This window comes from Haemaphysalis longicornis, unplaced genomic scaffold (genome assembly GCF_048455015.1).
Source record: "Haemaphysalis longicornis isolate Haplotype H1 unplaced genomic scaffold, Haemaphysalis longicornis Haplotype H1 scaffold_7, whole genome shotgun sequence".
In the NCBI taxonomy this organism is placed as follows: Eukaryota; Metazoa; Arthropoda; class Arachnida; order Ixodida; family Ixodidae; genus Haemaphysalis; species Haemaphysalis longicornis.
The window spans coordinates 64,239,238-64,261,675 of record NW_027526422.1 but is presented as its reverse complement, the minus strand read 5'-3'; the positions used below and the strand labels follow the sequence as shown (position 1 = coordinate 64,261,675).

The following is a 22,438-nucleotide window of genomic DNA, read 5'->3' as shown; positions in this document are numbered from 1 at the left end:
ACAGTTACCTCTTCAACAACGCACAAAGCCTGCCTCCAAAGGAGTTAGGCTCAGACCTTAAGCGAATGCAGAGCTGCGTTTTCAGCCACGGCGTTTTGTCAGCGCACCACAACATTTGTTCTCCAAGTTGAAACCGTATGCTTTCTCACTTGAATTTCACATTTCTGGTTTTTAAGTTCAAACAATAGGCACCGTGAGATTTCTGGCAAAGCCCTCACGCATGAAGTCCATGAATACATGCAATGCCTCAATATGGTTTCGTCTCTACAAGGAATTTTAACAGTAGAGCAGTTTGGGCGAGCCTTGTCAGTTCGTCGCACCAAAAAACCTCGAAGCCTCAAGAAAAGAATGTGGTTACGGCGGTACCGGGAATCGAACTTGGGACCTTTGCGACAGTAATCCAGCAAAACTAGCCACTGGGCCACCCTGAAGGGCCGAGGGGTACATTTGCAGCCAAATGGAAAGAAAGAAAGAAAAAAGCTTTCTGTGGTTAAATCGAACTTGAGTTCCTCACATTATAAAACCGGCATCTATCCGATTGAGCTATCATCGCATTCTGGGTGCACAGTATTTCCTTTGCGTTCTAGCGCGGCATTTGCTTTGGACTTGGCCAGCGTGTGCTAATGCGGCCCACTTTGGGAGAGATGTGAAAGGCTGCGAACAAAACGACGCGGGCCTGTCAGTCATGAAGAACTTTCAGCAGCAGGTTTAGAATTAAATTGGAGGTGCAACAGCTGTGCCCCCCCAAAGGGAGAAGGGCCACCAGCTCTGCTGTTTCTCCATCTCCAGCCTTGCACCGCTTAGTGCAAGCTGCGGCAATTTTCTTAAATTTTGCTTTTGTTTTAAAAACAATTTTCCACACTTTGTTCCCGTGTCCTTTTCTTGCACCCATCTCCCTCTCCCTCCGAATCCAACATGAACGATAGACTGACAAGTTGCGAGCAGTAGAGCTTCACCTGAACAAATTCAGCGTGAAGAAACATTTGAGAAATACACTTTTCTGACAATTGGTTGATTGAATGAGTACGGTTTAATGTGCCGACGCAACGCAGGCGATGAGGCGCGCTGTAGTGGAGGGCTCCGGGTTAATTTTGAACACCTGGGGAACTTTAATCCGTGCCGAAATCTTGTACACACGGGCGAACACTTTTCGGATAAACTTGATTAAAAAAAATCACCTAGTACATATAATAGCTTCCCTTAATAGCTTCATTTAAGCTATTAGGGCCGTGCAATTGAAGCTGTACTCAAAGTTGCGATGACAGGTTTCAGCAGATAGCCCTCCTCTTTTTTCTACTGGGGTGCAGTACATTATAGCTATCAACAGCAACTGCCTGCAAAGCATTTCTGGATATCGAAAACCCAAAGGTAGTATTTTAGACTGATCTGGGTATCTGAGTAATCAGTAATCTAGACTGAAATTTCTTTTTCATATGGTTCTGGACACACATAAGAACAAAGGCAGATCTGTGCAATTTAGGTGTTGCATTAGAAAACATTACAAACTTAAATGTAACACTTTCTGTGCCGTGAGCTAGGTGCTTCAATGGTGCACCAGAAAAAGATTTCTTGCAGCCTATGCACCGTGGTTGAGGCTCTATTGCAGCTTGTTTCATTTAATGCTGGCAGAATTGTTCCAACAAGTGTTGAAGAGGCCCTCGACGACTTTTTACAGTGGATTGCACCACACTTGTGATGAAAAAGCTGCTGCTGCAATCAAAACCAAGCACACTTTTTTCCTTCCATCTAGCAGCTCTGTAAACAGGAAGCCAGTGTGCACTTCTAGAATCGACACTACGCAAGGTGGGGAACTTGTGCTGCAATGTATTTTGATCCCCAACATGCTGTGCACCATGTAGCATAATCACTGCATTTGTGCATTTAACTTGGATGTGATTGGACAAACCAGTCTTCAAATTTCAAAAAAAAAAAAAAAAAAGCCACTTTGTTTCAATATTTCGTTTCAAATCATCCTTTAATTGAAGTTAATGAATATAAATACCTTGGGATAACATTAACAAACACCCTGAGCTGGAATACACACATTGCTAATGTAGCATCGTCCGCTTTTCGCAAATTGTGCCTTTTAAGGCATAAATTAAGAGAAGCTCCACCTCAGGTCAAGCTGTTAGCGTACAACCCACTCATACGGCCGAAAATGGAATACGCATGCGTTGTCTGGGATCCCCATACAAAAAAGAACATTAACTCACTTGAGAAAATTCAGAAGCATGCAGTGCGCTTCATATATTCAGTATATGGTAGAAATGTATCAGTTACAAAAACAATGCAAAACCATGGGATTGTAACCTTGGAATCACGCCGAAGGTTTATTTTCGCCTTAAGTTTCTTTACTCTCTTAATAACCGCAGGCTCGGTCTTGACCCCTCCCACTTCGTAACCCCTCTATCAACGCGGCGAACTTGTCATTCACGCGCGTTCTCTCATGCCGTTTTTTGCTCAAACCGATTTGTTCAAATTTTCCTTCTTCCCGCGAACAGTCAACGATTGGAATAACACTTCTGTAGAAGACCTGCTATCAGTAGAGAGCCTTGAACCCAATGTTTAAAACGGATACCTGTCATGCTTTAATCGTCATAGCCACTTTTCTGCATATTGTTTTGCTGACCGCTTTGTTGCATTTCTTCACTGTTCTGACCCATTGTTGTTCCTTTTGTTTTGTCAATGAGTTACTGATACTATCGATGTCTTGGCTCATCTTGTGTATTTTTCAGTATGTACACATGTATGTACCCCTCCTGCTCGGGCTTATGGCCTGCAGTATTTCTTAAATAAATAAAATAAAATAAATTACATGCCAGTAATGCCTGTGACTGGTTAACTTTTTTCACGCACTCCCGGTGACACTGGAGGGTCTGCTTTCCGCTGACACCAACATTTTTCGCCTATTTGCGTCGGGCAACAACACGCTACTAGGTTCGTCTATGTTCCCCCCTCTTTGTGATATCTTACCACGCACCCTATGGCAAGACCATGCACGCATCTTGCGGGCAGGAATTATGCAGGGTGCTAAGTGAAACACTTGCCTCATTTGCAGATTGCAGCTGAGCACGAAGCACGTGGTAAAACAGAGCTCACACCGTTTTCTAATTGTGCATAGCCGAAAAGGAAAAAAGGACAGTATATCACATATTAACAAAACCGCAAACTGCTCCAGCCTGCCGCTTTCGTTTTCCTTCTGCGCATGCAAAAGAGAGCTTAAACGCGAAGCGCTCGCTCCACTTATTGGCCCATTGACCACAACAGCCACACCAGAACACACTGGTGTGAAGCCCAGGGAGCGTCGAAATTCGATCAATGTGCACTCGATGCGCCCATTATGTTTAGACCAATGTTTTTTTGTTTCCCTCCAAGTACTGGCAAGCACCTCTGCCAGTGTCATGAAACAGTACTGCTGTTCATGCACAGGACCAAGCAGTCACAGCAATTCTGGAAGTTCACAAAAGCCTATCCCTAGTGCTGCAAATTAAAATTATCAATATGCCAGTTCAGTGAGCAGTGCATTCACTAACCTCAAGACTACATTTCAGTTCATAATGTGTGTGCAGTCAGGGCTTCATGAGCATTGACAGGGACAAACCACGCCTAAACGTTGGGAGCCATCAGCTTTTTTTGCCCCAACTCCTCTCCAAGGAATATCTGCACTCCTTGGGCAACACAGACACTATGACCAAACAAGATTTGCAATTTCACCGCCGAGAACCAAACTTAAGAGTGCTGTAAAAATTAATTACAGTTTTATTCGCCAATTCATCCCCGTTATCCAGGTAGTAATAAAGAAAACAAAGCTGTTTGACAAACCCACACACTGCCCATTCACCTAGCCTGTGTAGATAAGCAAACCACGACACATGCTGAGCAAAAAACTGCAAGGTAATGTTAGCTATCAGCAGAACATCGGTCGTTCACAGCAACATACACACAAGGTGTCTTAGTCTCCTCAAATACACGCACGCACGTAAGGTTGAAAGCCAAAACTAAGATGTGTCTCGCACGGCACTTGCCGACCAAACAGAGTTGGCTTGTCCGGGTGCTTGACAGGCCACTCGTCGGCCCCAGATCTTAGCTGAAGTCCTTATCAGCACTTGAGGACCAACGCGCAGAACACAATTGTGCTTTCAGATAGCAAAGCGATAATAAACGTCACGGTATGCCTCTGCCCCTAAAACCCGAAGTGCGCGTTTCAACTGAAATAAATAGGTGCATACGCCAGCAGTTGCGACACTTCGATTGCACTTCACAGAATCTAGGCTCAATACGAACCGACCCCGCAACCGAGTGCGAAGCCCCGTGCATGCATTCAGGTGCAGCTGTTCCATTTCAAGTGCTTGTTTCCTAGTTAGGGGCAATGAGGAAAAGATGGCTGGCTGCTGCATATTTTATGTTGAGCGAAAAAAATAAAAGAATCCCTTCATCGCAAGATAAAAAGGTCCGCAGTAGTATAACACCTGCGGCATATTCTAAGGGTGCTTACGATACAACAGACTCACACAACCACTGTTCGTGAAGCCTGGTCTGCATGCATGCACAGACTTTGGCAGAGTAACTTTACAGTGAAACTCCAACAGAAAAGCCCCATTTATTATTTCAGTCTACAAAGAAAACATAAATACCGGATAGCTTTGTATGGCCCAAGAGCTGCTCACTACTGCCCACCCCTCACTATTGAACTAGCCAGTGCTGAAACTCCCCAAACCTCCACCAGACAAGCCCCATGCCCTCGCGATGGCTAGTCGAGACAGAGGATGACTGAACGGATCGGACAATGGACACAGGCATTCTCTTCAGGCAGCTCCTTTAACAAATACAAGCAAGGACCCCGCAATTCCACGCCCATACAAATGTAATCAGCCCGGGCATTGCCCAGACACTAAACAGTAAAAACAGTAGGGACGGATTTCACTGTAACAAGTTTTGCAACAATTTCGTCCAAAGACTACCACATACAAACGTCAAGCGTTGCCCAGGCACAACAAAATGGAAGGTTCAGTGTTCGAACCAACCGTCTGGCACAGAGCAGACTCGTTTCTCTGAACGCTACCTAAGTCGCATTGCTTAGAAATTCCATCGTTTCATACCTAGATTCACTGTTAGATGGGGGGACGATTCTTTAATTTTCTCCAAGAAAAACTGGCTTTATGAATTAGGCAATGACATTTGACTAGCAAAAAAAGATGAAGCTACTGGGGCTTGCCTCTGCTGGCTAGAAATTTTGCTTCCCTGCTCCTCAAGCCTAGCATGAATGTTACTCTGGTGTAGCAAGGGCTTACACAGTGGACAATAACACTGAACTAGAACATCCAAATGTCTATGTTGGTCGAACTCATAACATGTGCAGACTGATAAAATATGCTCCCATCGGTTTTTAATCATAGCAACAGCACATGCATGAAATATGTGAAAATGTTGCACAAATCGGAATATATCAAGCTGCTTTGATGTTGATTGACTGATTGTAGGCTTTAACGTGCCGACGCAATGCAGGCGATGGAGGCAGGCCCTATTGGAGGGCTCCGGATTAATTTTGACCGAAATCTCGTACACACCGGCATTTTTGCTTTTCGCCTCCATCAGAAAGCTGCCTTGATGTGTATGAAGACATCTCGGAGTTGGTATACATTTCAAAACATTGAGCTCATGACAAGAAAATAATTTGTTTTGGCGAGCTACCGTATTTATTCTACTATAAGGCGAGGGTGCAGTTTGGAGAGGAAAAAAATTGCCACATGTATGTATGTATGTGTATCTATATATATATATATATATATATATATATATATATATATATATATATATATATATATATATATATATATATATATATATATATATATATATATATATATATATATATATATATATATATATATATATATATATATATATATGTGCATACTGAGCTATGAATATAAGGCGGGGTACGACAGACTACGGATATTGGAAAAAACCTCGCCTTATACTCGAATAAATACAGTAGGTGTTTCAATAAGTTTCATCTGCTACAATAAAGTTAAAAATGAAACCATCTGCATTGGGCTTGCATGCATAGGGCGCATGCATTCTGTGGCTCCCTGCTGGAACAACATTCAAATACTAGGGTTGAGTAGAAAATGAATGAGAAAGTTTTCGAGTGGCTACTAACCCGCTTTACTGGCCACACCAATTCCAAGATCTGCACCTACGACTGTACCACAACCAAGCTACACACTGGGCCCCACACGTTCAAATATGTCCACTGTAAATATACTACACTCTAGGGCAAAGTCCTCGAAACTATCAGCGGGTGCACGATTGTTCCGGGAGCGTAGATAAAACAAATACGCACCTGCTCTCTAGGCCTTATCCAGATAAGTATGGCGGCACGCAAGCAGGTCCTCCGACAATATAATCATACAAGATTGGCACGATGAGAAACGACCAAAGGGCAGTGTGCGCCAGGTACGAACTTGATCAAACGGTAATCAGATCTGGCCGCCCTACACTTTGTGGAAAGTCCACTGAACCATCCTTCCCACGAGTATGACGACCTTAACTGTACTCCTGCCTGCAACACAAATGCCACTACTCTGTAATGTCGCTACTCTGTACAGGAGTTGATGACACATGCATGATTTTTTTTTTTTTTTTTTTTTACTCTTCCTACATCCTCTGACGAAGCTGGACTGAAGGGCAGGGCGCTGAGCTGCTAACATTTTAAGCGGAAATCCTGGCGCTACACTTCTCGGCAAGTCTATTAGGCCTTCCTTCCTCCAAGCACAATGACCCTAATTGTGCTCGTGCGTGCAACACGAACACAGATCATCCCAAAGCAGCAACTCTGTACTCAGAACAGAAGTTGAAGACACGTGCACTCTTCCAGCTCCATCCCCACCCCCTCTCTTCCAACATCCTGTGACGAAACAGCCACAACTCGTGCGCAGTTCACACAGGTGTGCCACATCCCTTCCACACTAGCCTTCTCTCGTTAAAAGGGGACACTGCTACGTGTGCTCAAAGCTACAACTCCAGGAGGAAAGGAAGAGAACAAATTCTTTCCTAATGCGTAAACAGTAACGCCACACAATTAAAATTTACTAGGCTCCCATGCCACCGCAGAGGTTACGCATTGAAAGATAAAGCTACACACTTATTTACACTTCTAAAAGCTACAATTTACCAAATGGAGCTTTGTAATGAACAGTTCTGAAGCTAATGCAATAAACTAAGATGATGATTACAATTTGGTGTGTAGCCCATTAAACTAATCCAAAATGCAGTGTGTAGCCCATTAAATCTATCACAGAGTTATAGGGAACAGCAGAGTACACAGGTCAGGATCAATTGGAACAACTCAGTTTGACCAGCATCTAATGTCGCTCACGCCGGTTTTTCTGCTTGTTTCAATCAGAAAAGCAGCCGACGCAGCATTACACAAGCGGCCCACAAGTGCTCAACTATTTCAGTGTCAAGCAAAGGATGAAAAACCAGAATTGACTATCACCTGACTAATGCAAGACACGACTGCAACGCTTGACCTAGATATCAAATGTCAGAATGAAAAGATGGGGTGAACGTAACGGCACCGTTTCGGATACAGGTACAGGCCAGCTGACAGACACTATGACAGTCAAACGAACAAGTGGGGCATCAGCCACGGAGCACGTACCTGGTCCAGCTGTGGCAGAATTGCGAACACACTGCTGTGACGTCAGCCAGCGCGAAGCTGCCATTATAGGCAGGCAGCCAACTTCACCCGAGCCAGACATCCTCGATAAGTTTGAATCGAGCAGGAAATCAGCCATTGCGATATCGCAAGGTCACACGACGACGAGTCAAGCAACGTATTCAGACAGCAGCGATATCAACCGCGGGCACAACCACGACAGAACAGCAGATGAAGCCCTCGGTGCGAAGTACTTGGGTTGGAGAGCCCCAGAGCATCACAGCCCGCTGGTATATAATATTTGGGTTCTTTCCAGAGCTGAGCCACGTGATGATATCCAGAATACAAATGTACCAAGTGACTCGGACTGTGACAAATGGTGAGGGACTCGTGCGTCGGTGGTGTGTCAAGCATGCCCTCTCCCCTACATGGCTGTCAGACTGGCCGCACTTCCTTTTGCAGGCCTAAAAAAAGACAAGACGCTGGAACGCAGGGCCCCACACGTTCTTGGAAACACAAGTAGCAAGCCAGCAAGCATACGCATGTGTACGTGAGGTGACAATGTACGCATTTTCACCTCCTTTCCCTTGTAAACTCGAAAATTGCTCTTGTGTCATCAGCAAGCCCACGACGCAGGCGACGGGGAGTCACCGCTTAAAACGATTAAGGGTCAGAGTGCAAAATTGTAGCCAGTGTTTGTGGGAAACAAAATTTACATGATCACCCACCCACACAAACATTTCCTCGTAGTGTTCAGTATTCCTCGAAGTGCCGTACTACGACGCCGAGACCTAGTGGCTGAAGTGACGTAGCTGCGGCACAGACAGCAGGAAACAAAAGGTGCTATGTGCTGCCTCTGCAAGGCTGACAAAAGAAAAAGGAAAAAAAAAAAAAAAAAGATGAGTGCCCCTGCACGTGTTTGCAGACCTCAAAGATCGCCTTGAGATACCAGCCGCGCTGCCTTGCGACACCCAGGGGCAAATTGCCTTTTGTTCTTCCTTTTGCGCGTGACGTCGGGGCCGCGCGCGCGCGCGCAAGAAGGAATGAAAGGAGACGTGCGTGCGTGTGCCGGCGTCATGCACGGCTTTCCTTTCGCATTTCTTTCCCGACTTTCCAGAACTCGAGCTGCGTGCCAGAATGCCCAATCGCAGGGTAAAAGTAACGGCTCATCGATTATTTATCTTCCGTCTGCCTCGCAGCTATCACGGCATCGTCTCACGCAGCGGCTTCGCATGCGCCGCCGGAAAATATGCCCGGAGTACGGCGCCTCGTAGCCCGTGCAAGATGACAGACGTGACAATATACGCTAAGGGTTGCGACGGCGCTGCAATAACTACTACCAGAATTCGCGAAAAGAAAAGAAAAGGACTCTAGCCTCCCGCGGTTGACTTATGTCCAGCTTCCCGGGAGGAAAAAAATGCGTCAAATGTTTTTCTTCTAGTTTAGCTTTTCCTTCTGTGAAATGTCCTTGCGCCCTCCCCCCTCCCCACGCATAGTTTCGACCCCCTCTTATTGAAAATACCTCACGGGAAAACGCACGTTTTTTTTTTTCCCCCACTAGGAATTAATCGAAAATCGTAATGCTGCTGTTGCAACAGCGCGTAATGCGACCAGTTGTGGAAGGAAAGGAACACAGGGTCGTAGTGATGCAAACATTGGTAACATTCGCATATTCCTGAATAGGTTGGAACCAAACATATGCACGGTCGAACATTCTCCGGTCACGAGCACGCAGCCGACGAGAGTCGCTACGGGCCGGGAGCATTTTCGCTTTCACGCGCACGGCACATGCACGCAAGCTGGAACTTCGCTTGCTCGTCGCCGAAAGAGCGACAGACAGGCGCAAATGCGCAACATGCAAGTTGCAGCACGGTATCACGTGATGTCCCCACACAACGCGCCTCTGGTTTGGAGGGATTTAAAGCGACACAGAAATCGAGGACGAGCAGCAAAACGTACGGCCTTCCCAGGAGGTAAAAACGTGCAATTGCAACATATTGACCTTGAAATATATATCACGTCACGCAGGCCCGCAGTTTTAGGATTCTCTGCGGCAAATGAACTCGAGGGACAGTTGTCAGCACACATTACGCCCTTCGAGGCACACAGGGCCCAGCAATATCGGCGCTCAGCGAGGACGGTGCCTTGCGACGCGCCGTTAAAAGCCGAGGTAGTACCAACAAGAGTAGCGTTTTCCCCCGTCCTCCCCTCCAAGGCAAAAATATGCGGGTTAGGCCTACGAAATACCGCACAAATGTGAAAGCATGTATTAGTAGAGCTCAGTGGCACGCACCTTATGTCTTGGCGAAGTTGATTAGTCCTGCAGGAAGCGTGACGTTTAACTTTCATTAATGAAGACCCTTTCCGTACCGCCACGGCTTCGTCAGCTGTACGGCTGAAACATCACAGCCAGGATGAAGTAAAAAAACACATATCGAAGACAAACGCGAGCGCCGCCACGTACCCTTACGGCTATCTTGAATTCCCAAACTTATTCCGTTTGGCAACTTTCAAGTTTTCTCCCAGACGTCGCGCTAACAAAAATGTTTAAAACTCATTAATAGATTATTATATTGCAGAGAAAAAAATACGTATACAATTTCTATTGTATTTTTGTAGTACCTTAAATGAACGGCAAAGGTCGCGTGCTCCCTTACCAAGTCGAAGAACTCTATTTTTGACTTTGCCTAATTTGTTCGTATTAAATGGTCCCGAAAAGGGGCTTTTATTTGTTTTTAGCCATCACGATAAAATTAAGAAGCAATCAAAATAGACTTTTGAGAAAAAAGGTACGCTTGGAAAAGACGCCAGGTCTTGTACAATTTCACACAATTTTCAAGAAATAAATAAGTAAATAGCCAGAATCTGGTATAACTACATAGAACTAGTCAGTACATGACTGTCGTGATCACGACTAAAGTCCCAGATGAAGGGACTTTAGTCACGACAAAATACAGCTGGTCGTGGTCGTAGTTATTTTGTTATTTTTTTGCCATCATCATCAATAAACGCTACCGATAATTTGTTTTTCTTCCGCTCTCTCTGTGCCACATTGGCCAGTAGGTCATGGGCAAATCCGGCAAATCCTTCGTAAACTGTGTCATGGCTGCGTACTCCCTCGAGTAAAAATATTTATTCTGTGGTGTATCAAAAGCTAGCTAACGTGCATGGTCATCGGGCAAGTTGATGGACGTCCGACTGGTTCTTCTCAGTTCCGTTGGTTTCGTGGTGCAGCCGTGCAGCTGTGCGTGTCGGCGCACAATGGTCACTTACCCAGCCTAGGGCACTTTTATTCCAGATTGTGTCAAGTGCCGTCCATACGGAACTATAACCGCCACTAGCGTTTCGTCGAGATGGACTGAAAACGAATTAACGAAGTAGCGCTGCCTTTCTGTTCAGACGAATGTCAGTGTTCAAGGGGGCTATTTACCTTGATGACACCGTCTGGGACCGCTGGCAGTGGTATGGTGGTCACGTGTCCGCTTGTTGACATGAAGTCCGCGCGCACGCTTCTTTCTCCTATCACAGTGTTTCTTTCTTGCATCAAGGTTTTATTTGGGCTTCTGTTGGCCTCCGGTCACAATTACTTAGCTTCTTGGCCAATCCTGTGTCAAGAAAGGTGTCAGTGATGATGGGAGTTATTTGACATCAGAAAACGCGAAGGCGCAAAACTTCCCACACTCGCCCGTGCACCTTTACCCTCTCTCTCACCATAAATTTGCTGTTTCTTCTTCCCGTGGTCAACACAACATTGACGATTTAGCTTCTTGGCCTCCCCAGCTCTGACGAAGACAAGTGGGGTGGTGGGAGCTTATTTGATTAAGCAATGCAGAGGTCACGAACATGCACTCTCAACTGCTCCTTCTTCGATCCTCTCTCTGTAAACTTGGCATTTCATGTTCCTTTCGTTACACCACAGCGGTCACCAAGAGTGGCAGTGACGATGATGGGAGTTATTTGACCGCGGACAACAGGGGAGGCCCAAAGCCTCCTACTGCTGCCACTTCCAACCTTTTCTTCCCTTAAACCTGGAATTCCCTCCCCTGGTCCCAGAACAATGATGAATCAGCTTTTTGGTCAATCCTGCGACTGGCCTAAAAGTGACAACAGTGGGGGTGTACGGTTTACACTCTTGTACCCACCACAGACTCTCCGAGAAGCAGTCCAGCATTTGTTTTTCCCATACATCTATGGCGTGTAGAATCCTTGGACTACCCGAGGACTATCCACGGCAAGTCTGAGACTCCAAATCGAATATCCCCAGTGATGGGGGTTGTTTAGTTACAGCAGCCCTAAGGTCTGGAGACCGATTCACTGTGCCCATTGTGAACTCTTGGCCGCAGCTTATACTGTTTTGCCTGTATCGATCCTCATCTCCGTTCCTATAATAACCCATTCACACTACTTGAACCATGGGTACTTCTTTTTGATAGAAGTGCTACTACTGGTACTGCTCCGCTTTCTGTGGCACAGTAACAATGGCCGAGCTTTTCAGCCCCTCCCACACCCACAAGAACAATGGCTCTAGGAGACCCAAATCGCCTACCAACCACTGAAATGCACCCTCTGGTGTCTCCCGTTTCTGCAGTCGCGTGACAGTGGTGATGTAGCTTTATGGCCAGTCTTGCATCAACAAAAACAACGGGAATGATCGTGGAGGTTACCTGATTGCTGACAACACGGAGGCCCCAAACTTCCCAGGCCTGTTAACCACAGACACGTGCACTCGTACTGCTTTCCTTCCCTCTTTTTTTTCCATAAACTGATACATTGTTTCCTTTGCCTCTGTCTCCTTAACGACCCCTCGGCAAGAAACATGACTGTCATTTACAGAAAAACTCCAATTTCTCCACCCTCCCGACAGATGGCAACAATGATCCAGCACAGCTGGGTGTTAAAAGAAGAATCAAACATCCAGTAACAGAGCAGCAGGTTTCCATCATTTGAACTTGCTGTTCATACCTCTACTATGCTGCCTTCATGTGATGACACTTAGGAAAAAGCCCTCGCCTATTGCTGAATGCCTAATCCGACTGCTGTCTAATGTCTTCTGTGCGACTTTGGCAAAATCGCAGCTCCTTCCGCTAGTGGGTCAAATAGCGAAAATCGTGCACCCCTCCATCCAGCGACAACGATGGTTGAACATGAAGCTTTCTCGTGATGGATTCTTTGTGCTACTCTGGAGGTACGCACCACTTTTCTAGAATACCCACAGTAACTCCCAGGTGTGCACTCCGTAGGCCTAACGTTTGGGTTTGGGGGGGGTACAGCGCGAATCGGTACCTGCTGCTTTGCATTCGCTTCGGCCATGACGAAATGGAGCAGTCAGATAGACGCCGGCTTCATAACGCGAGGGACCCAGGTTCGATTCCGGTCATGGGAAGAGTTTTTTTTTTTCATCAGCTTTTTGTTTTTCAAGAGTTTTCAAGAGTTTTTGTTTTCATCACCTTTCATCATTGTCAGGGAAAGTTGGCTTTCCTGGAGAGCGTATTGGCGTACAACGGCATGAGTGAGGACACTAAAACCTCGTTTTAATATTCTAAAGCATATATATTATGGCTAGAAAAATTTATAGGTGCACATTGCAAATGTTCTTCAGGCCCTTTTTTAAGCATATTCACCTAAAACCCTTCCCATTCATTCATTAATGTGCATTCATGTGCTCATGAAGGTGCATGGTTCAAAATTTGGTGCCAATAACTTATGTGAAACACACTCACCTTTCCTTATTTCCTGGGCAAATTTTGCCCACACTCACACAAAGCAGCTAGGCACAAATTCATAATAAAAATTATGTGCTTTATTGCAGGAAGTGAAAATACACAGAAGATCAAAAGTAAAACAGCAAATGTTTTAGGGCATGTAAAAAATGGCATTTTTCATTGCAGAAAAGCTGCTTTGATGGTAAAAAAAAAGGGGGGGGGGGCTGTTTCACCTTCTTCAAGCAGCTCATTACTACATACTAGCACTCGGGCAGTGTGGTAAAGTTCAACACAAAAGGGAATAAAAAAAAAGGTTAAAAAAAAAACGGACGCTACGTGTTGGTGTTGCATTGATGCACGCACCACACGCATACAGACACAAAAGGTATGAATTACTGCAGAGTGACTGAGCACATATTTTCACAGCCTCGTCACTGGTGGCTTCGTTCCATTTTATGATCTTAAGAATAAGATAATCAAGCTAACATTTAGCACATACAAGAAAAGTGCCAAGTACACCTACAAATTTAGGGGGAAAAAAATTTTGATTTTGGCCTCGCAGAAAAATACAAGGCATGTGAAAAGATGTGCTTTGCCACTCAGCTGCTGATGACTTGTACATTATGGAACATCACCGGGTAACCTTGCCACAGTACACAAACAAAAAATAGCTGCCAAAGAATGGGACCCGTCCCAGTTCTTTTCTCGTCTTTGTTCATATACTAGGCTGTGGCTAAGTCACCACACTCGCTTTCAGTTGAAAGAAAAAAACCAGAGGAGTAGGTGAAAGCTGGCAGTTGTGTGGAGTTTTACGTCGGAAGAGACGGCGGTTAAAGTAGAGCGCGCAAAAAAATTACAAAAGTAGCAAGAAAAGACACAAGATCCTTTATCACAGCAAAATAGCATTTACTCTATGATGCTCCTTCGCTCTGTTCACCATTTCATGTGTGCGCATTTTACACGAGGAGGAAAACAAAAAAATGCACATGGGAGGAAAAAGCGCAACTGGGTCTTCTTCTTCTAAGGAACAGTAGTTGACGTTTGTTGTTAATATCCTCAAATAGTATTTAAATACAACACGCAATACAATTTACACGCATACGGTAAAAAAAAAACACAAAGTGGCAATTATAACAAAACAGAGGGGCCGTGTCAAATGTGGCTTGAGTCCCCTGGCAGAACAACCGACCGACGACAACACGGCGGCTCTTTGCTCGAGCGGCAGGTGAGCGGCTAGCAGTCGGCCACCACAGTTGTTTTGAAAACAACTGAGTAAGCATTGAAAAAGGCACGAAGTGCCAATGTGTGCGTAGCATCTCGCAACAGTTGTGACAAACTTTGAATTGCCACTCGTGAATGTCGCGAAGAGCACGAAGCTTGTGTTTCGTCGGCACGGTTTGGCTTGAAGGTGGGGAGACAAAGCACATTCGAAGAGCCAGCACCACAAGAGAAGCACACGACGTGCGAAAGTGACACCCTGTCCCCAGAATACACTCGAAACAAGGAAGCACCGTCTCCACTTTTTTTTCTCTCTCTTCTCCCGCACAATGACACACACTAGGATTCTTGAGTAACTCAGCTTCACAAATTTCACGCTCACATCCTGCTGAACCACAAGGAAAGGGGCGAGTAGACCAGAACATCTGTCGCAGGACAAACTCACAGAAGAAAAACTACAGGAAAAAAACCAAGCGGTTCAGGAGGCCTGGCACAGGCTTCGAACACCTCTTGACACCTGCCGCGGAGACTGCGGCTTCCGAACCACTCGAGGCACGAGGTTGTAAAACGCTTATTAATGTTTCCTTCCTACAAGATGTCCAGCACCTTATATATACTCGAAACCAGTGAACACCAAGGGCCTGTCAAAGAAGCTGCCTGCATGCCCTCCGGCTGTGTAAGAACAACAAAAACAGTGTAGGAAAGCAGAGATGTTTGGCACATCAGTGAACCCGACGCAAAACGGGGCTCCAAGCCAGGGGCCCCGCGCGTCCTCGCTGTTAGGCAAGACGACAAGACGCACGCACACAAACACAGGCACCCCGTGAAACTGAGTTACTTCAGAAGTTAAGCACTTACATCGGCAGCCCCAGTGCCCGGTCCCCTCAACGGGGCAAGACAGGACGGCACGGGCGTGGCTGCGGTAGTGACAATCGCCGTTGCACAGCATACAGAATCTGAAGTCTATACCTGCGGGCACGCGCACACAGGTCGCAGGTAGCTGCCATGAATCGTCGAGAGCAGGGATGCGGTTCCCGACGTAAGCGGGGCTGGGGAGGGGGAGTCGTCCGCCACGACCAGTCCTGCTGCCGAACCAGTCGTCTAAGCAGCGCTGTACAGTGAGTGTGGGGTGCTGCCGTAGCAGTGTGAGCCCCGTCCAAACGAGGCACGCAGCTTGCTAGTGCAGCCCGGCTGCCGTCGACTCCTCCCCGACCGTGCTGCAATAGCGAGACCTGAGAACCGGCAGTGGCGACTGGCAGTGTAGTGCGTGGCGGCAGCAATGCCCAATGCGTGAGAACGCGCTGCTCTTGTTCGCCGGCGGTGCTGACGGGCTGGCGCCGCAGTTTGGTCATGACGAAGGAATGCGGGTGGATGGGGTGTGTGAACAGATGACTCGGGATGGGCTGGGGGGGCTGGTTGGCTTGCGTGCTCCTCTTGCGGGAGAGCGCCCCCGGGCGGGCCTACCTCAGGCTGGGCGGCACCGAGGATGGGTAGTAGTCGGGCGAGGGCTCCGCCACGGGCTCGGGCGTGGTGTACAGCGGGTTGGGGAAGTCGGGCGGGTGGGGCAGGGGGCCCTCGGCCTTGGTTCGCCGCCGGTACGCCATGAGCCAGCAGGAGATGGCCACGGCCACGGCCACCAGCGCGAGCAGCGTGGTGATCACCAGCGAGATGATGAGCCCCAGCTTGGGCAGGCACACGCTGTCGATCTCCTCGATCTCGGGACCCGCTGCAAATGGTGGGCGGGGACGGGGTCATTACGAGGAGCCACCCATAGGCGTCTGCTCAGGGGAGAAACACTACAGACTGGTCAGCTTGGCACACTCTAGTTCCAATACCACAAGTCCTCTGGATCAACTCGACTTCCTGCAGGAGCACAACCTTCTTCTTTTCCACAAATGTGTTCCATCAATGCCCAGAATGCTTGCTTCGTGCAAATCTTGAAGGCTTACTGCTCACTCATTTACCAATTATGGTAATTGTTTGGTCCGCACAGGGCAGCTTGTTTCTTTTAAAATCTTCTATATGATGTGGTTAACACTACAGCAAAAAGTGGATTTGTTTCGCTACCTTTACAACTAGTATTGGTATCACATGTGGTGTTAGAAATTACGAACCAGTATAAAATGCGATTTCAGGTGAATGAGTTTCAGTAAAGGAGCAACCTTAGCAGCTTTCCTTTTTGCTTCGCAAATTTCTCGCAGGAGTGATGCAATGCTCTGTACAAGCAGGCTGTCGTTTGCTAGAACTGTGGAAATAAACTTCAGACTTCAATTTGATTCCTGTAATTTTTTTATCCCCAATGACTACAGATTCTTAAGAAGAGTTTACAGACTTATAGTTACTTATAATAGAAGCATATTGCATTGGAAGACTAGTAAAAATTACTGCCTGCAAACGTTTGAATCTAAATGATCCACTGGTAATGGTGCACATGACAACACTCGCAGCTCTCACTTTGATGACAGCTTGGAGATCAAAACCTCCACACAACACAACAGGCACACAGACATGAAAACAAGGATTGCTGCACAACGGAAATAAACTGCCAGCATTTTACTCATCTCCCCAAAACCATCCCCCTCCACATCAGTTGTCCCCTTACATGCAATCCTGCCCTGCATTTTTACAAAGTTAAAAATGCACAGCAGGACCGTTTGCAGCAAGATAATTCATCCACACAATTCATAAGCACTTTCAAGAAGCAGCAATGCAGAGAGAGCCCTGCAGTAAATAAACCGCACAGTGAAATTGTATCCGATCCCACCAAGGGTTGAAAACTCTTCTACACTGCTGGGCAGCTATCAAGCACTGGTGCTGCCTCGTTGACTGATCCCAGCGGTGCGAAAAGACAGCTCGTACCTTCGGCCGTGGGCGCCACCTGGCTCTCTTTCCTCTCGAAGGTGAGGATGGCGTTGGACTGCACCATGATCTCCTCGCGGAGCTGCCCCTCTTGGAAGGAGCTGCCCCCCACCTGCAGGTCTGTGGCCTGCCGCCTCCTCCTCCGGCCAAAGGCGTCCACGCCGTCACAGTGCACCTGCGTCAAGCCACCGAGGTGAGCACGATGCAAGGCAGTGGCAGTCTCCATAGGGCACTGCTTGCGTGAGTTTCCTGTTTTAAGTGCAGAGCACTTCAGGTGCTCGCCTTGTCGTCGCAGCTCGCTCGCTGGACCCAAGTAGAGCCACACGGCGTTCCGTTGTAGCGGCTGTCGTTGCGGCGTAACCCAGAGGCTTCAAAAGCCAAGCAGTTTATATAGTCATATAAGCGTTCGAAACTCGCGAACCGCTGGTGCTTGTCGTACATCTATCTCACCGTTGTTTAGGGCAAAGAAAATTGTAAGTACATTTGAGGCAAAATATACATAGTTAACTGGCAGCACCCACATCCATTTAGTCAGGAACGCTAGTTGAGTTGGTTTTTACAATAGGAAGCGAAAAAAAGTGGCAGTGCAACGCCAGCATGTGTGGGAGGAAAAGCAAGCACAAAAAGATCAGAACTCCCGCTGGCGCAGTTTCAGGCAGGGACGCGCAAGCACTGCGAAGGTGGTAAATCTGAATTGCATTGGGTGGTAGCAGTGAGCAGATAATGGCGCTACAGCCCATTATGGTGAATCACTGCTCTGCACTTCCGACAGTTTTCACATTGAGTGGTACAGCTTTAATATTTTTTTTTTAAGGGAAGCTTTCTCTTGGTCTGGCTATGCCTCGTACTTGTCTCATTCATGAGCATAATTAGTTTTGGCAAATTCAGCTGAATTCAACTGCCGAACTTAGCAGCAACCGAGCACGGAGTTTGGGTGTGAAAGCAACCAGTGAAGCCTTACGGGAGGGCAGGATCCGAAGCAGACGCGGATGTTGCACTGGAAGCGCAGGTTGTTGCTGCTGGGGAACTTGAAGGCGTTGAAGCGGGCCATGAGCACCTTGTTCTCGGGATCGTACTCCCAGTTGTCGAAGATGGAGCGGTCCGTGGCGCAGCCGTTGGCGTCCGTCACCTCGTACTGCGTCTCCTCCTCGTTGTCCATGGTCTTGGCAATGCAGCCACGGGCAAACCCGCCATAGATCTCTGCGAGGCATTCCAAGAATGTGGCCGCATTAGCATTACTGTACCATTGTGGCTTATTGTTACTCTAAGCCATAGTGGGAATGATGGTTAAAGAGATGAAACAGAAATGGGAGGATGTGAGAAACTGAAAGAATGCTGCAAAGCAGTGCGGTGCTTGTCCACTGCTATTATGCAGACAAAGAGCTGCACCTGTTCTTACCAACTAACCAGGCGCCAACAGTTAGCTACGCTCTAGGAAGTATAAAAAAAAATGTCCCATTTGATACCGCTCAACACCTGCTGACACACTAGGCTGATCAGTGTGATGAGTGCGGTGCCTTACGTATGAGTGTCCCTTTCTCCTTCTTCAAGCTACAGCTCTTTTTAGATTCCAGTTTGGTTCTGTACTGTTTAGTTTCTTGTTCCATCTTTCCTTGAATGTACTCTTTAATCCTTCCCAGAGTTTACGGCTCAACACATTAACCCTGATCCCTCAGAACACACATCACACATTTCACATACAAAAAATTGCCTTAAAAGGCAGGGGAAAAACATTCTTCAGAAGCGCCACTCGAGGCTAGAATTTGCGTCTTTCCGATTCTTTTGAATTTGCCTTTTTTCTTCTGGCTGGCTCATTGATGACACCACGCATGTCCACCACATGGACACTATTTACACTCATGTTCAAATGACCTAAGTGTAATGTGGCCGCCCAGAAAGTTGGCGAGAAAAGGATCCAGGAAAACTAAACTACGCATCCAACTTCACTTTCACGGTGGCTTACCATGCGGCTGTACAGTGACCTTGAGCAGCAGGTCGTCTCCGATCTCTGCGCTGCTCACTTCCTTGCCGTCCACGGTGCAGATCTGCATCTGGCACGTGGGCGGGGGGCCCGTGTTGGCAATGGTGCCAGACGTGGTGATCATGCTGGAGGAGAAGGAGAAACAGAGAGGAACAGGCTCAGTATGAAACAGCCATGGCAATTAAGGGGCGAAGTGAAGGAGGAGGGACAGTACCTGACGTTGAAGCCCAGGGTGACGGTCTTCTCGCCCGTGTTGTAGACGCACTTGATGTGGTAGGCGCGGGCGCGGTAGGTGACCAGCTTGGGGTGCTTCTGGATGACGAGCACGAAGGCGGCCTCGCCGTTGATGTGCACCAGGCCGCACGTGTTGAAGAGCACCTTGAAGTCGACCGTCTCGCGCTCGCTGCTCGACACCAGCCGGCGGCACTGGGCGTCCTGGCTGTGCCCCTTCACGTAGATCACCCCGTTGAAGCTGTCCAGCTGCACCAGCACTTGCACCCCGTCCGCCAGGCACATCACTGCGCCACAGTTTGGGGTGGGTCATCGCATAGCCGGGGGTTTCCAGCACATTTTATGGCATGCCACCTGTTAGCCAACTCACCAGAGTGTGATGATGATATCTACACAAAGGTAGAAACTGAAGTTTCATCTCTGGCACACTGAACGATTTGGGGTTCGGAATACCACAACACCTGGGCTATGACTACGAGGCACACTGTCGTAGCGTGTTAGTGGTTCTCGGTACCACTGCACCTTGGCACTGAGCCACTGCGGCATGAAAATACAACTAGATATGACATGCGCGATTGTAACTGATGAAATTACTAGCAAGGATTGCATGGACAATTGCTTTTTTTTCACAAAGTGCTTAAAAATCTGCGATTCCCAACTACCAGCCGCAAAACTCTGCCCCTTTTGAAGCCTTTGGAAGTGAACAGCCAACAGTGTGAATATGGTGATTCCGGAACTAATACTTTTCATTCTTTGGTTACAAAAATTAGCATATGCTTAGTAAGAACTTCATGGGTGCAGAGACAGGTAAGAAAGAATATACGAATGCTAAAATGTCCAGAACAGTACACATCACCTGGGAGATTTATTTCTACCCAGCTGTTTTTTATGAACTGATGCAGAAAAGAGACAGACCACATCTGCTTCGTAACATTTGATGTCAGGCAGTTATAGCACCAGAATGGGTGTTCTAGAAGTACGTAGGGACAATTGCCAAGCCCTTCCTCACTCCCAAAACAGACTGGCAATCCACTCCAGTCAGCTTTTTTTTCGCATGCGTGACACCAAGTTACATTTGACCAGCCCCACACATCATGGGGATTGAGATGCAACACGTGCTGAGAAAAGGCATACCATCGAGGCCACCAGGTGGAATGTCAGGACCAGGTGGTTCCGTCCGTGGTGGTGGGGGCACTCCTAAAACAGAGGCAAGACAAAGTCGGAGAGGTGAGTTCCTAGATGGGAAACAAGCATCGTGTATCACCTAAAAGCAAGCAGGAGAAAGCAGCGTGATGTCTTATTTTATTAGCAGTGCCAACACAGTGCGCATGGTTGCAGGCTCCAACAGCATATGCTCAAATGTTCCAAGGGGACGAAACCAGGACAGTCTTGTTTTATCCCCTCTATTAGTGTCCAGCCAAAGAGCTATTCTCACTTCTTTTTTCTCCATCCTTCTTCATGAAAAAGCAACATCAAGACCCCAACTAAGCTGCCTCACCTTTTTGCATTCCTTAAAAAGAGTCTTCAGTCTTCAGCAGTTTTAGAGGACCGCTGCTGTTCTGAGATTGATGCTGCGCGACTTACTAAAGTCACAGTTGAGTGGCTCGGCTATTATTCAGTGGTTTAGATCAACGTAATCGTACGAATGATGCTTCAGTTTTTACTTCCAGGTTATGCTTGATAATTTACATTAAGGGCAGAGGGATGGTAAGCACGTTTGATATTCAAAACTACAGTTGGAGCCTTCAGCGTAAGTGTGTGATGAGGATGTGCGCACCATGGTAGCAGCCATGGATCTTGTCGTATGGGTCACCAATAAGGTCGGGAGGACAGACGCAAATGGCAACGTGGTTCGTCACAGTGCACAGGGCGCCTGGTCCGCAAACGTGGCAAGGGGCTGAAAAATGCGACAAAAACAGACACAATAAGAGGTCAGCAGCTGTTCAGCACATGTACATCCACTGTCTCCTCACTGCACTTGTACGGTACTTTGTGGAACTTCTCAACATGCATCAAATGTCCACACGCAAGCAGGTGCCGACCATTTGTTTTACCTCTTTATCTTTATATGCTGTCGTATTATTGATAAGCTAAATATATGCTCTCGTAAAAGCAGTGGAGTTAATTTGCCCACTTCAAGATAAGCCCTGCTGCATTGGCAAGTGCTGGGTGGAGTGACAATAGATGCTCGAACAACACCACTATGCCACGAAGCATAATTTGAGTGAATGGCGTGCACTCAGTAAAGAAAGCTTACTCAGGCTATCTTTGGAAGTACAAAGAAAACCCAAACTACCACCAGTGAAAGTAGAGGCCTGGAAGTACTTACGTGTGCACTGATGTGTGTTGACATCACACTCCTTGTCCAACGGGCAGTCATCGTTTGTCTTGCATCCTTCCTCAATCCGTTTACCTGGAAAAGAAGAGGTGTTTCAGCTCACTCGTAACCTGTCTCATCTAGTGCCTTGAAGCCCTAGGCTCCAGAGCCTTTATTAATTAAAGGGCCTGTTATTAGAACCCCGCATGGCCCACGTGTATCTATACAGTGCACCCACGGCTCTACCTTTGCCAGTGCAACTACAGTGCCACTATCACAAGTAGGACTCTCTGATAGTATATACTCACATCCGCCAATGAATGGATCGCCCACGGTGCCGGGAGGACAGACGCAATCGTAGCTTCCTGGAAGGTTGACGCATTTCGCCCCCGGTGCGCAAGGGTCGTGGATGGTGACACACTCGTTGACATCTGTGGATACACAAAACAGATTAGGAAAGAACGGGT

At 47.2% G+C, this 22,438-nt stretch overlaps 2 protein-coding genes across 3 annotated transcripts in view; both read right to left on the bottom strand.

Moving 5' to 3' along the window:
• Positions 1-10,114, bottom strand: part of Cpr (Cytochrome P450 reductase) — a 28,932-nt gene extending 18,818 nt beyond the window's left edge. The window contains exon 1 of one of the 2 annotated variants that reach the window (XM_077677581.1): positions 9,957-10,114. Coding sequence is in view for 1 of the 2 variants with exons in the window: in XM_077677579.1 (XP_077533705.1) it covers positions 7,667-7,802 (136 nt within the window). In the remaining variant the exon portion in view is untranslated. Of the gene's footprint in view, positions 1-7,666; positions 7,818-9,956 lie in introns of those variants that run through there. The other variant, XM_077677579.1, reaches the window with a different exon arrangement.
• Positions 10,115-13,441: 3,327 nt separating this feature from the next.
• The window catches only part of LOC144145822 (uncharacterized), a 310,476-nt gene continuing 301,479 nt past the window's right edge, over positions 13,442-22,438 (bottom strand). Inside the window, exons 117-125 of the mRNA XM_077677578.1 lie at positions 22,280-22,402; positions 21,984-22,067; positions 21,432-21,551; positions 20,789-20,851; positions 19,638-19,941; positions 19,406-19,548; positions 18,404-18,642; positions 17,443-17,617; positions 13,442-16,309 (exon numbers count right to left, since the gene is read on the bottom strand). Coding sequence (XP_077533704.1) covers positions 16,044-16,309; positions 17,443-17,617; positions 18,404-18,642; positions 19,406-19,548; positions 19,638-19,941; positions 20,789-20,851; positions 21,432-21,551; positions 21,984-22,067; positions 22,280-22,402 — 1,517 coding nt within the window. The 3' untranslated portion in view covers positions 13,442-16,043. The remainder of the gene's footprint in view (positions 16,310-17,442; positions 17,618-18,403; positions 18,643-19,405; positions 19,549-19,637; positions 19,942-20,788; positions 20,852-21,431; positions 21,552-21,983; positions 22,068-22,279; positions 22,403-22,438) is intronic.